Genomic DNA, 13,592 nt, shown 5'->3' on the forward strand with positions numbered 1-13,592 from the left:
TTTTGGTTAACATCTTTTATTAAAAATTTACATAAACAAACACACTCCAGCAATTGGGGTATTCAGGTGTCCTAGGTTAAAAAAATATACAAAATCCCAAGCCCCCCTGACCAGGGCAGCAGCAGGTTAAAGCACAACCTCACTTCCTTTGAACAGTGGTGAAAGCAGGCATCTGAATGGGCTGGATGGAGTGGACTGGCTGGAAAACAGGCTTTTTCCGCATGTCAGAGAGTGTTTTCACAGAAGGGAGAAGCTGGTTCCTCTTGATGATCTGCAGTGCCAGCTGTGTGTTACCTACAAGACAAGTTTCCATTAAAAATCCCGAAATACCATTTAATGACATATGAATTACTGTTCAGGGACAGAGCTGATGAACCAGCCCTGGGCCCAGGCCAGGTACACCAGCAGTCCTTCCTCTGCAGTGGAATGCTGGCATGGATAGGAAAAGCAGTAGACAACAGGATATTTGAAAAAAATTAGTTTTGATTGAGTCCAGCTATTCTGGGCTGAAGACATCAAGCTTTTACCTCAAAGCTGGAAGATGGCAAAGCAACTTCTAATTTCCCAAAGGTCACCTCTTCTCTCTCCCAGCTGCACAGTGAGGCACTAGATCACACACAAAATGCCCTCACACTGTGACATTGCAGACAGTAATGTGAATGCCAAGGGGATAAATGATGTTTTTAAAAGAAGAAATCTGATTTTTAACTGTATGTATGGTCCATCAAACAACTACCAATATACATGGAAAACTTACTTTTTGTTAAAAATTAAACCTGTGGAATTACAGGAGAAAAGGAACTGAGTTGTGAGGAGAGTTTTTCTCCCTCATAATTTTCTTTCCCTGAAGTTTAAGTTTCAGAAGAGATGCACCTTTTTGTTGTTATCTATGGAACAAATAATGTCTTTAGCCTCTTTTAGTTATGTACTTAGAAGAGGGTGAGGGATGTAAATCCCACTTTCTACTCTCTTCTGCTCTGTACATCTTTGTTGCAGAAATAAAGGTTTCCAAAATTCCAATTTAGAAACATCTTTGTAAGAAAAGCTTTGCAGAAGTCTCAATTCCAAATGCAAATGCTCAAATCCTCTGCCTGCAATGCAACAGCACAAGGGGATGTTGGAACATCCAAGGAAGGGGAACAGGCACACAGAACATTTCACAACACTTGGACATGAAGTGCCCCCAAGGGGCACAGGTCTGCAACCATGACCGCTTCAAGCAGCAGATGCACCAGTCTGCTCACACTGCAGAATTCAGGAGTGCAACTTTTCCAGTTTCCCATTATGTACAGCTTTCCCCTCATACAAACAAAGTGAACCTTCAAAGGAAAGTATTGTGGAAGAGAAAGTTATCAGTATTACAAGTTTTGCTGCCATACTTGCTCCACTTGCTCTACATACTTGACACAGCTTCTTTGAGAAACTTGGATTGTGGTTGCCTTTTAACGGAGAAAGCTTTTCAAACCCTTTTAATACTATAAACTTCATCAAGGGTTTTACTGAGCCTATCTAACACTGATGACTTCTGCACCAAGATAGAAAACTTCAGCTCAGGAAATGAACATTTAGGAGGTCTGGAGTGTGTAGAAACAGGATGGCAATAAACTATGGAAGTGAAGGTGCACATAAACGGATCCACAGCAGTGTAAAATGGAGGCAGGGCCTAAAGGGTATAGTTCAAATGCTCTCTAGATAGAGTAGGAATGATGACTACTGCCCTCCTGCCTTTGTATCCCAAACTTAGGCTGCCAGAACATCTCCCAGCTTACCGTTCTGCAATTCAAGATACACAGCCAGCAGGATGGCCTCTGGAGGGATCTCTTTGGGGTGGATCAGCGAAGCAGCCTCATTGAAAAAGAAGAGGGTGGAGAGAAAAAATGCTTAGCAGAAAGTTCCAGAACAAAGAAAGTGCCCCTTGACAAGATTGCACCATCTTGGGTAACAAAACTAAGTAATTCATCAGCTAAGACCAGATTTTTTCAAACTCATACACTCCATCAGATTTAAGCATGCAAGGAGAGACGGCAAGATTATCTACATAGCAAGATTGTTTCACACTAATTAGCAGGACCATCTGCTGTGTGCTTATGTTCATATGGATCTGTATTTCTTGGGCCAGCCTAGCATTGTTTCCTGGTGAGGTGACAGGTGAAAAAGGTAACCTCCACTGCTCCAAAGTTCAGAATAAAAAATTAACAGGGATTGTTCATTAGCTTCCCATATACAACCATTTTTCAGCTATGAAGTCAATGAATTTACTGTAAATTGAGAGCCCTACTGTATTTTACATCCATGGGTGGCCTTGCACTCCTTTGGGCTTTACTCAGGTGTTACAGAGCCCAAGCAGAGACACCTGCCCCATCATAAGAAACCTCAGAAGGAAAAAGAGCCAGACAACTGCCTTAAGTAGTTGAGAGCCTCACAGAATTTCAATCTTCACAATTACTGTAAAGTAATTTGGAAGCAGATGTTTCAGTTTGTAGCTCAACAATGCATCCAAGCAGTCTTCCTGACAGACAGGAGTGGCTGCAAAAAAAGAAACATCATGACTGAAAGAGATGGGTCCCAGCCATGAGAAAGACCAAGTGATGTGACACAGGCTAAGTGGAGACAGCATTTCAAAAGCAGTACTTGAGAATTCTTGGGACAAGAGGCAGACAAGGAGCATACTTCCAGCAGAATTGCAGTTTGTTCTCACAGCCCTAAAGATAACAGTTCTGATGGTGAGTTATTAAATGACATGAGAGAAAACTTTCTCTGAATTATAACAATTACTACTAGACCATTAAAAAGACCACAGAAAACCCCAAACAAACAAGTAAACTTAAACGTGAAAAGGCCATCTTCCACTGTTCTGATATGACCTAAGGAAAATAAAGTGCTGCCTACAGTGGTACTGAACTTCTTACACAAGTAAAAAATTTGGAATTAATTTTGTTTTTAATAGAGACTGGTTCATAAAGCCAGAAGAAAACCACCATCTCAGCAGGGTCTGCAAATAAGCCTGGGCTGTGAAATCACCAGAATTCACTGTGATCTGAATGGCACTTTGAAGGAAGTACATTTGTCCCTAAAGCTGCCTTGAGATTTGTTTTTCATACCTGATGAAGACACTTTCGAGCTTTGTCATATTCACTCCTCAAGCAGTAAGCACTTCCAAGGTTAAATAACATCATTGTTCGAGCAGACGTGACCGAACTGGGGTAACACTGTGGTGTCTGCTTGCCAGCTGCAATTAAAAAAAAAAAAAAATTATTTTTTCCTTACACTTTTATTCCAGCTGGCCAAGTAAGTTCTTGTTCTCTGCTGAATACAGTGGCTGGTACTTACAAGATTCCATTGCCTCATTCTCTCCTTTGTCAGACCCTGCAAAGAAATAACAAACACAAACACATCATGTTCTGTGACCTTTTTTAAAGGTTATTACAAAAATAATACAAAGATACAAGTTTTCTGCTTTCTTCACAGTCTGACATTAAAGAGAGAAAACAGATCAGTTTGCTCAAGAGTTTATGTCTTTCAAGACTTCCTATCTTCAGTGTTGTGCTTTTAGATTTGCAGATGAGTACAGTGAGTTTAAACTGTAGGCATGTTACTGGAATCAGAGCTGCTGTAGACTCCACTATACAGGTGGTTCTGAAGTACTTTTCACTTACAGACTACACACTCCTAATAAGAAGACTAAGATACAGATTAACTAAGTTCTCCTCACTCCTACATCTCACTAAAGTAGACTGCAATGTTATGACAAAGCCTTTAAAGACCAAAAAGCTGGAAGAGTTGGTATAAACCCCAAACTTAACAATAATAGCACATTTAACAAAAGCAGCTTTCAAAATTTTCCTTCAAACAAGTCAGAATACTACAATATACAGTCCTATTAATGCTACAGAATTAACCACCTCATAGGAATGACAAACAAGGAAAAGACACACCAAACACTAAGTGGGAACTGAAGCCAGGAAAATAAAAACACAACAACAAAACCATAAAAAATACCCTCCCCCACCCTGCAATAACCTACAGCTCTTAAAACAAAATGTCTTAATCATCATTATATTTGTGTCTACAAAGTTAGAGCAGGAAGGCAGCTTGAAAGCATAACCAGTTATAATGAAGTGTGGATGCATTAACCTTGATCCTGCTCATTTGAAGAAATCCCAAGGGAAACATCAGTGACATTCTCGGGGTTCAAATGAGTGATGGCATCAGATATTCTGTCTAGAGAGATGAGAGCTTCTGCTGCATACAAATGCCCGAGAAACCTACAAAAGCAAAGGGTCAGGGTACAAATGTCAGCACAGCCATCCCCACAGTTTGTTATTAGAGATAAACAATGCAGTTTTTAATGTGAGCACATAGGAACTATTACAGGGAACACTTGCATGGAAGTTAACTTGCTCATAAGGTATTGTCAAAATACCTAGTTCTACCATTTACTGTTTTTAGGCACCAAAGTTATAAAAAAAAATCCACACATGAATAATGACAATTCATCCATGCACAGGAGTTTCCATTCCACAGAAAAAGTACCTTGGTGGGGCCTTATTCAGAGAATTAAGAAAAGCCACCCCAGAATATGGATATATCTACAATTTAAAGTGCTACTTTATTTTACATTCAATAAAAATAAAGCACCTATTTTCCTGGGACCAAGATACACACCTCTTTGTCTTTGCAAAATACCTGTTATTTAGCATTTCCTTCATTACATAACAGTAACACAAAATTACGTGTTACCTTGCAAACTCCTCAAAGATCTTGCTAATACAATGACTGTGCAAAAGGATGAACTGCAGTAGTGTGAAGAACTGAAGCCAAAGTATTTAAATGGCATGGACCAGTTTAAAGCATGGTGCCAGCATATAAAAATAAGCCCGAGTTACCTGGCCTTCCACAAGTACATTACCAGTCTTGAAAAATATTACTGCTGTAAAAACCTCTGCTATATTTTATCTTGTGCATTAAATACACAGTGTCAGAAGGATAGGACTGAAGTTGCCTTCTTTGAATTTGTAGATCTGTATGTGAACTGGTGGGTAGACAAAGAATGCACTTTGAATATCCTTCAAAAATACAGTGCCAAATGAGAGGTGAACAAGAGAAACTGAAGAATGGAACCTACATAAGCAGCAGTAGCAGGTGAAGTGATAGTCCTGCACACACAAGATCTGTTACCCTGAGTGACTGAGCACACCTTCCCCTCTGAGGCTGTAGTTTCATAAGTAACCTTTCAGCTGTGCGGGTTTGGGCTGATGTTGGCTACCCACAGCTGCACATCCCTGCCCCTTGTGCTGTGCCAAGCATGTGCAACCCCGTAGTGAATCACAACAGAGACCTGATGGTCCTGCTCCTGCATGGGACTCAGCTGGAGAAACAGTAACAAAAGCAGCAATTGATTCCAAATCATGTGTAATCCATACACAAAGGAGGGAATTCATCTTCCTGTGTGTCAATGGACATTTAGTCAGGGCTTCAACAAGAACAGGAGCAGGCCAAGCAATTCTTTGCATCAGACACAGATTTGGCAAGCAACTACAGAAATTGGAAGCTTCAACTCAGAATTGTCCAGCAAAAAACAGAGCTGAGAAAGAAGAAATGATCCCATCAGACTTACTTAAGAGACCCTGAGAGCTTCGGTTGCTGCAGAAGTTTATCTGCATGATTCAATGCCATAAGGTTATCCCCCAAAGCCAGAGCCACGTAAGCACTACATGCAAGGATTGAGCACCTGGAAGGCAACACAAAAGAAAAGGGGAGGGAGAGAGAGAGAGTCAGTATGTTAAATGGAGAATTCTGTGATTCCAAATACACCTGTTAAATCTTCTTTCTTGTTTAGTGCTGAAGAAATAAATCAAACTTTCAATAATGACTTTCCACCTAACTTGAAGTAAAAGAGTTAGTTTTCATTATTTATGGGCTCAATTGTCCTACCAATATAAACCAAGGATCACCATGGTGTGCTCAGCAAGATTTTGCTGCTTTCATCATAAATAATAGACAAAAAAAAATGGACTTCACCATGTGTCATTTTTCTCATGGTTAGTTTCCCTTTCTCACACTCGTTACTGGTCTTGCCTTGGACTCTCATTTGTACTCCTCTGCCCTCACCTTCTGTTGTAGAGAAGAGTAGCAGATTTCTAGATTGCTAGCAGACACAATCTACAGACACCGTAGCTATCAATTAAGCTGTAACATATTTCACTCTTCTATTGAACAACATCTGCACACAGGGAGACAAACACCGGAGAATTTGGCATTTCCAGTTTTGTGTTCAGTTGAGGGCTGTAACCCAGTGCCAAGACTCTGAGTGATCCATGGCATTTTGTTGCCATCACAGACTTGCTTATCTTTCCAAAACCAGAAAATCTCTGGCAGTTCATTTAATGAAATCTGAACTACTCACATTTTCCATCTTCAAACAATAACCCCACATCAGGACGCCATCATTAGGCCAAGCTTCACACTTTGTCATAACTGCCCCCCTCCCCAAACACTGTTCTTGGGGATATTTTCCACTTGGTAAAACATCTTTCAGTGCAGGCTGCCTTGTCCTCAGGGCACAAGCCTCTGCCCAAGATGCCCTGCTGTGAGCAGGACTCTGTTCTTCTCCAGGGAGGACGAGTGGATGCTCTTAGTGGGGTCTCATGTTGGGAGTGATGGGAAGAGAGCCGTCAGCTCTCCCGCTGGTAGGCGGGCTATTATTGCGCCAGCCTTCTGGCAACTGTCAAGCCCACTTTCGGTCCAGCAGTAAGTCATGTAATTCATGGCAGGACCTGGGGTGCCTTTATTCCCCTTTCCCAGGAGGCATGCTCCTTAATTATGCACAAGCAGGATAAGAAACTTCTCCAGTGTTTCCCCCTACCCCCCACTTCCTCTCCACCGTGTCCAGATGTCACATCAAATCTGAACACATACAAAAGCGTGAGAGAGGGAGAGGAAAGCTTCCCCAGCTCAAGTCCCAAACCTAAAATACTTCTGAAAGGTTGTGGCTGGGGAGGGGGATGGAATGGGAAAAAAAAAATCTCTGTAATAACAGCCTGCTTCTAACTAACCTGTTTTTGTCTCTGCCTCAAGGAAGTACAGCTTTTAAATCAGCAGAGATACTGCGTGTCACCAGCAAAATACCCTTAGACACAAGTCAGGGCCTGCAGAGTTGGTTATTACTGCCCTTCCCATCAATGTGTGTTACATTACCCACAACTTTTTAAAAGCCTATTTTTATTTCTGCAAGTGTCAATTCAAACACAACACATGCTCCAATCACACAACAGGATGAAACCTACTCCTCTGCTCTAAGCACTAGTCACTGTTTGCTACCACATCAGAGCTGGCAAAAGCCTTCAGCAACAGTCATCTAAGGAGGAAAACATTCAGGTTTCCTCCCATGAAGTTGTGTTCTTGCACTTGGATCCATTGTTGAGTTGGCTGAACCAAACACTCAGGAGAGCTGACAGCCAACCGGAGCAGAAGAATTGCACCACAAGGGAAAAGACAAACTAGTTTTTCACCCCGGTCAGGATTCTGACAAAACTCCACAGGTCGCCTTTGAGCACGGCAGACTTCCAGCATCACCGAGCCTCCACATGCCTGAAATAAAACTGCCTTTGCACTAGGAAAAAGAAAAATGTTTTTTTAAACTGCCAGATTATGTCAAACATCCACTTGTGTAGGTCTAGGCAACAGGATTTGTCAGCCCACACAGACTGTAAGTTTACGGAACTCCAACTCCACACCTGACTTGCCTTATTTCTCAGGGAAATGGCAAGCCAGAGCAAATCCAGTCCTTCAAAACTTAGTATGAAGGCACCAAAAATGACACTTCTAAACCATTAAGAGAACGTCACTAATCTGAAATAATTTCAAATAGCTAAACCCAACCATGGATACAAAATACCTACTTTTTATGTTTCAACACAGACAAGCAATACAAAATATTAAGAAATACAGTATGCAGCCTGTGCTTACTCCAAGGGGAAAATCAGCACCAGCAAAGGGGAGATGAGGGAAGAACTACACAGTGGCTTAGAGGGAGGAAGAAGAGAGTGAAACAGGTACGGGTGATAATAACTGTAAGCTTCTAGTATTGTGACAGGGCCAAACAGACCACTGCAACCTTTAAATGGTTAACTGAGGCAAAACTGGGTAAGTGTAGAGAAAACAAATGACCAAATGATTCCTTTATCTCTATCTGCTTTGAAGGGGAAAATTAAGGTTCTCACACAAACACCTTCAATCTAGGGAGAAAGACTACAACAAGGTCTGTTGCTGTCCATCTCAACTTTTACAATGAAATCCACAAAATTTTCCAAATGTAGAACTATGGTCTACCAGAATTTCTTTTCTCTTGATGTATCCAAATAGTGTTAGGTGGCTGTGGTGGGTGGAACATACCACAGCCTGAGAGCAGAGCTGGGGAATTGGCTTGTCCATGGACAACAAGCAGCAAGGAAAATTGTTTAGGAGAAACTCAGAAGAAAAACCTGGAGTTTCTACTTCCAATACATAAATTCTTAGCAATGATTGGTGTCCTCAGACTTCTGCTTGTTGCTTTTAAAACCTTGCAATTGAATTACTGCTTATTATGAGAAAAGTCTGCTCAACCAGTCCACCAATTTGTGGAGAAGTATCAAGCAATATATAGGACATGTAAGCCTTTTCTAGATGATATTTTTAGCTTTTAAAAACTGTTTGGGGCAAAGGTAAGTGAGGCATTTTGAACTCTCACAAGGATGCACAACTGTATAAAATCATCCAAAAAAGGCATTCACAGTCCCTTTTCAGTTCTAGAAGCAATAGTGGTTTTTCAATTCAGCAACCAACCAGGAAAAAATTGAGCAGATACCTATTCCTTAGGATAATCCTTGCCAACATCCAGAATTTTTTTTCTTCATTTTCCCCAACTCAACAAAAATTTCAATTTTCTCACTTAGCTCCTTAGTAGCAAGGCTACAGGAATTTACTGTTTACAATATAAATATAAAAGACTACTATTTGAATGTAATGTATTTTGCTAGTTACATCTCCAAAAACTTAGAAACATTTTCATCAGAAAAAACTCACTTTGTAGGAATGTGCAGTCCTCTAGATTAAATCAAAGCATGTAGTGAAAAAAAATTTAAAAAAAAAATCAATGCTTTTCCTTTCCTTATATGAAGTTCTTTACCATAAGCAGCTCACTTCTTGCTGAACTGCTAAGTTTTTCCTGACATATTGTCAGATTTCATCAGTAGATAACAACAGCTGATTGTGAAAGATAAGACTACGTATTAAAAAAAATCACAAAGTGACACCATGTAATTTTGACATGTGGCAGCCACATTTTCAACAGTCAGGAGGAGAAAAAACCCACAAAACCCACAAGCAACTCACATCACTGTTTTTAATCCAGCGTGTTCTATTTCAAGTAGCACACTCTTGTACCACTTCAGAATAAATAATCGACCTTGCCTCACAGATTCCTCCTGAAGTGCTTTTAAATGAGTACAAGAAGATTTGCTACATGTAGTGGAGCAAAGGAAAGGTTAAGCTGGTCATTATAAAACATAGGTTACCTGGGGTTAGGCTGAAACAGAATGTTTACCTAAGAGTTCAAGTGGGAAATTATTGTATGTTTTGTCCACAATGGAAACGTAAAACAGATTTCTTTTTTCTAAACAGGTGCAAGCTTTATAGTAAGAGATTTTCAACAGGCTGGAAGCCACCTGAAATAATTAACATTGCCAGTAAACAGTAATCTTGGGGAAAAGTAAAGGGGATCCAGATAACCTGATATTTATTTACACACACGTGAGTTATTCTATCTGGAGAACACTCGACTCCTGAACAAGCAGTTTAAGGATCTTTGAGAACACATAAGAAATTTACAGTGAAGTTTTACCTATATTTTTCCACTGTGAGAAAGTCAAATGCCTGGACAGAGGCATTTATGCTTTCCATTTTATGCAAACTATGGATTTATTCCTGCTGAAAGGAACACCATTCCCACTGGCAAAAGCAGCTATGCTGCTTCCCACTTTAATTTTCTTTCCCCATTCAACAAGCATATAAAATGCGGGCACTGAATTCTAAACAAGCCTTATTGTGGCTTTAAAGGGAAAAGGTACATACAGCAATTTCCACCCCCTTCCACCAATAGCAACAGCCATTCTCAGGTTTTTAGATTTGTCCTTATGGGACTTGATATTTTCAGCTTTGCCCAATATATAACACCAAACTTACAATAGTAGGATCAAACACACTGATTTACCTAAGCTGAAATTCTGGATGGCTTCTATTTGTTCAGATTCAGAGCCAAGAAGAAAGGAAACACACACATTTGAAAAAAAGATTACCAGCTACAATTCAACATCGCAGGTGGCTACAAAAAAACCCCAGGAATCACAATTAAGATAGAAGTGTTTTTAATGGTGGATATTTTATATTATTTACTTGCCTTAAATTCTCCAATTCCTGTTTCTTCAAAGGCGAAGAAGGAGGAGCTGCAATGAATTTATCCCCTTCGTGACTTTTATTGCTAGAATAAAAACAGTGTATTACTATAATAGATAATTTAAAAATTCTCAGTTTATTTATTCACTCCATTTAAAATAACATAAATTCTGCAGCCAAAAATAGAGGGAGTTGAAGTTATTCACAGATTGAGGCACATGCTCTTATCCTAACCACTCTATTTGAGAAGGAAGAAGTGGGACACTTGCTGGAAAGGATTTGACTGACAGACCAAACAACCCACACCATTCTTCACAGCCTTTAGCTATTTTTGAAGTTCAGTGTAGGATAAGCATTTTTAACTGGAGGGACACAGAATTTGCTGCATTTGTACCTTCTCTTCTTTTAGCCTGTAAGAAAAGCACTAAACTAGTTTTCTCTCCAGACCTCGTAAAAACTAGTTACATAAATACTCTAGAAAGATAACCCACAAAGAGCTACAGTTTCCTTTAGACTTCTAGCTACTCTTTATTACAAAATGTCTCTTCTTTCTTTTCTTTTTATTTTCCTTTCTCCAAATAAAATTCCACTTTCTTAAAATTACACCTTGTTTTTTTAGGGGGAACATTTGGGGAGTATCCATTCTATTTAAGAAGTATGAAACTTCACCCTCCAATAAGCTGAAAGAACCTCCTTCTGGAATGAGAATTGAAGAGACAGCTAATGGCTGTGTCTTGTCAGTGAGAAACATCATGGTCTAGACAAAGATTTAAAAGAAAATTCAGAATTGAAACTGAATCTGTCCACTTAACAAGAACTTAATTTATGATTTTAATGTCTGTCTATTACAAATAGGTAAGATAACTCCAACATTCAAAACATACAGCAGAAATCTCCAAGGAAATTAATATTCAATACTGCTGTGGAGTACATACTTCATGCCTTTATCAAAAATTAGTTAAAAAAAATACCCTTAACCACTAAAAGTATTCGCTGTTTTCTTGTGAATAAGAGAAGAATCTGCCTTAAGAGTCAGCCTGCTCAATTAGTGGGATTTGCTTTAAAACCATCCTGGTCAATTAGTGTGATTTTCTTCAAATGCCTTGTATGTTTTACTGTTCTCTCACAGAGGTTCCCTTGTCAGAATGAACAAATCCTTAGAGAACCTTTCAGAATGTGACACAGAAATTGAAGAACAGCTTCCTTTGTTGGATATTTTGAAATTGGCAATGACTACAGGGAGATATGAGGGAGTCCTTTCTTTAGCTTTTTTTTTCAGCTGAAGAAGCATCTGGTTTTGAAAGCAGAAGGTAGCAAAGGATCTTCCCATACAGGGCATGTTTTCCTTTCCTCACTCCTACAAAAATAAACAAAAACCACCGCAATAGAAAACAAAAAAGGAGGTCTTGTCTGAGTAAGGGCCACCACTTTGTTTTCATCGCTGCCCCTCAGTGAGCCCCAAAACCTTAAAACTGACGTCCCATTTAAACCAGAGAAGCTTCATCTCAATGGGCTGCATATACACCTGCCAGAGAACCTCCAACCTTAGTAAAGAGAAAAAGAAAAAAAAAACCCACAATAGACAACCAAACAAAAATAAAAACCCACAACTACCCTCTCCAACTTTTATAAATAATTTGGTCACTTGACAAGATAGATTGTAATTGGAAAAACAGGATTATATAGAGAGTGGCTTTCAAATATTGTTGCAAACAGTAACAGCTGCTGACCCCCAGTCTATCTGCAGACAGCCTCAGAATATATGAGGATGCACCTTGTGCCTACACAACACAGTATGTGTACAGTAAATCCTGTCTCGTGAGAAATGGATCTTATCTTCTTAACATCTATCTATACTCGGGTCTGACAAAACCAGCATGTTTTTTCATTACTCTCTACGTAGTTCAAGTTCTACCACAGAAAATTTTTCCAGATGAGTTATTGTAACATTTCTCCTCAAAATGGTCTTTAATGAAAGTTCAGACTATGATCAAAAGTTACTCTTCAAAAGGAAGTCCAGAATGTATGAAGTGATGCAATAAATTAAATCATCTTCCTTTAACTTACACTGTCTACAAACTACTTTTTCTGAAACTTTATTGACAGAAAAGATTTTTCTTAAATTCTTTCCTGCAAAAATATGATTTATTAAGCAACAGCTCCATACTATTACTTAATAAATCCTGCTTACTTTCTAAATCTAGTTTCCCATTTTAATGCAAATACAACAAAGCATACTAGGGCTGATGAATGGCAATTCTGATCATGGGGAAATGTTTACAGCTGAGTTTCCAGATATTCAGATATATACTGTATCAAGTACATGGCACATGTGCGCTCACACACAAAATCACTGTAACATGAAACTTCACTTACAATTAGAGAAATACCAATATGCACAGCAGGAGGGTGTGGGAAAACATAACATTTGCAGCACAGAAAAAAAGATGGCCAAGGGAAAAAATAATTTAATTGTCTAATTTAATAAGAGTTGATAGGGACAGGAGGCATCAACTCAGTATTTTATTTTTAAATTAAAACAACAAGCGGCTAAACAATTTCCTTGAACATACCAACATTATTAAGAGAATTTACAAATATGTTCTGTTTTTCTGCTGGCCAAACAAGGTAAATCGCAGACACAGACTGTCAGCCCAGAATTACTCTGGACAAAAAGAAGGGTTTATATTCAATTCCGTTTACCTGCATGCTTCACTGCTTTCAGTGTTTTCTGTATTTCCCCCCAGCTGATTATTAGTTTTAGATCCATTTTCCTGCTTGGGCTCCTGTTGATCTTCTGGCAGTAGCAGCAAGGCATTTCTTAGACAAATAGCTGCAAACTCCATGCTGGCTACAGGTATTGCTGAGGACTGCCCATCACTTAAAGAGACACAGAAGTTAACCAATAAGTAGCAATCCTACCAAATTAAAAATAAAAGCAGAGCTCCAGAAATATCTGAATGCAGAGAAAACTTCACCTAAAAATGTTAAAAATTAAATTTGGTACATTAAAATGTTACTTAAGGTGTAGTATCTTCTTATCTTTACATATTGAAAATACATCAAAATGCCCAAATAGATTGATTAGATTTTTGATTTCACTTACTGAAGTTTCATGGCAGAGCAACTAGACTCTTCCTGCATTTTTCTAAAGTGGATTA

The 13,592-nt window shown here is 39.1% G+C and overlaps 1 protein-coding gene across 1 annotated transcript in view; it reads right to left on the minus strand.

The window, feature by feature from the left end:
• The window catches only part of CNOT10 (CCR4-NOT transcription complex subunit 10), a 32,527-nt gene continuing 18,935 nt past the window's right edge, over nucleotides 1-13,592 (minus strand). The window contains exons 12-19 of the mRNA XM_068206006.1: nucleotides 13,135-13,311; nucleotides 10,436-10,516; nucleotides 5,618-5,731; nucleotides 4,135-4,265; nucleotides 3,331-3,366; nucleotides 3,102-3,229; nucleotides 1,770-1,845; nucleotides 1-294 (exon numbers count right to left, since the gene is read on the minus strand). Coding sequence (XP_068062107.1) covers nucleotides 140-294; nucleotides 1,770-1,845; nucleotides 3,102-3,229; nucleotides 3,331-3,366; nucleotides 4,135-4,265; nucleotides 5,618-5,731; nucleotides 10,436-10,516; nucleotides 13,135-13,311 — 898 coding nt within the window. The 3' untranslated portion in view covers nucleotides 1-139. The remainder of the gene's footprint in view (nucleotides 295-1,769; nucleotides 1,846-3,101; nucleotides 3,230-3,330; nucleotides 3,367-4,134; nucleotides 4,266-5,617; nucleotides 5,732-10,435; nucleotides 10,517-13,134; nucleotides 13,312-13,592) is intronic.

The sequence above is a fragment of the Anomalospiza imberbis genome, chromosome 1 (genome assembly GCF_031753505.1).
Source record: "Anomalospiza imberbis isolate Cuckoo-Finch-1a 21T00152 chromosome 1, ASM3175350v1, whole genome shotgun sequence".
NCBI lineage: Eukaryota > Metazoa > Chordata > Aves > Passeriformes > Viduidae > Anomalospiza > Anomalospiza imberbis.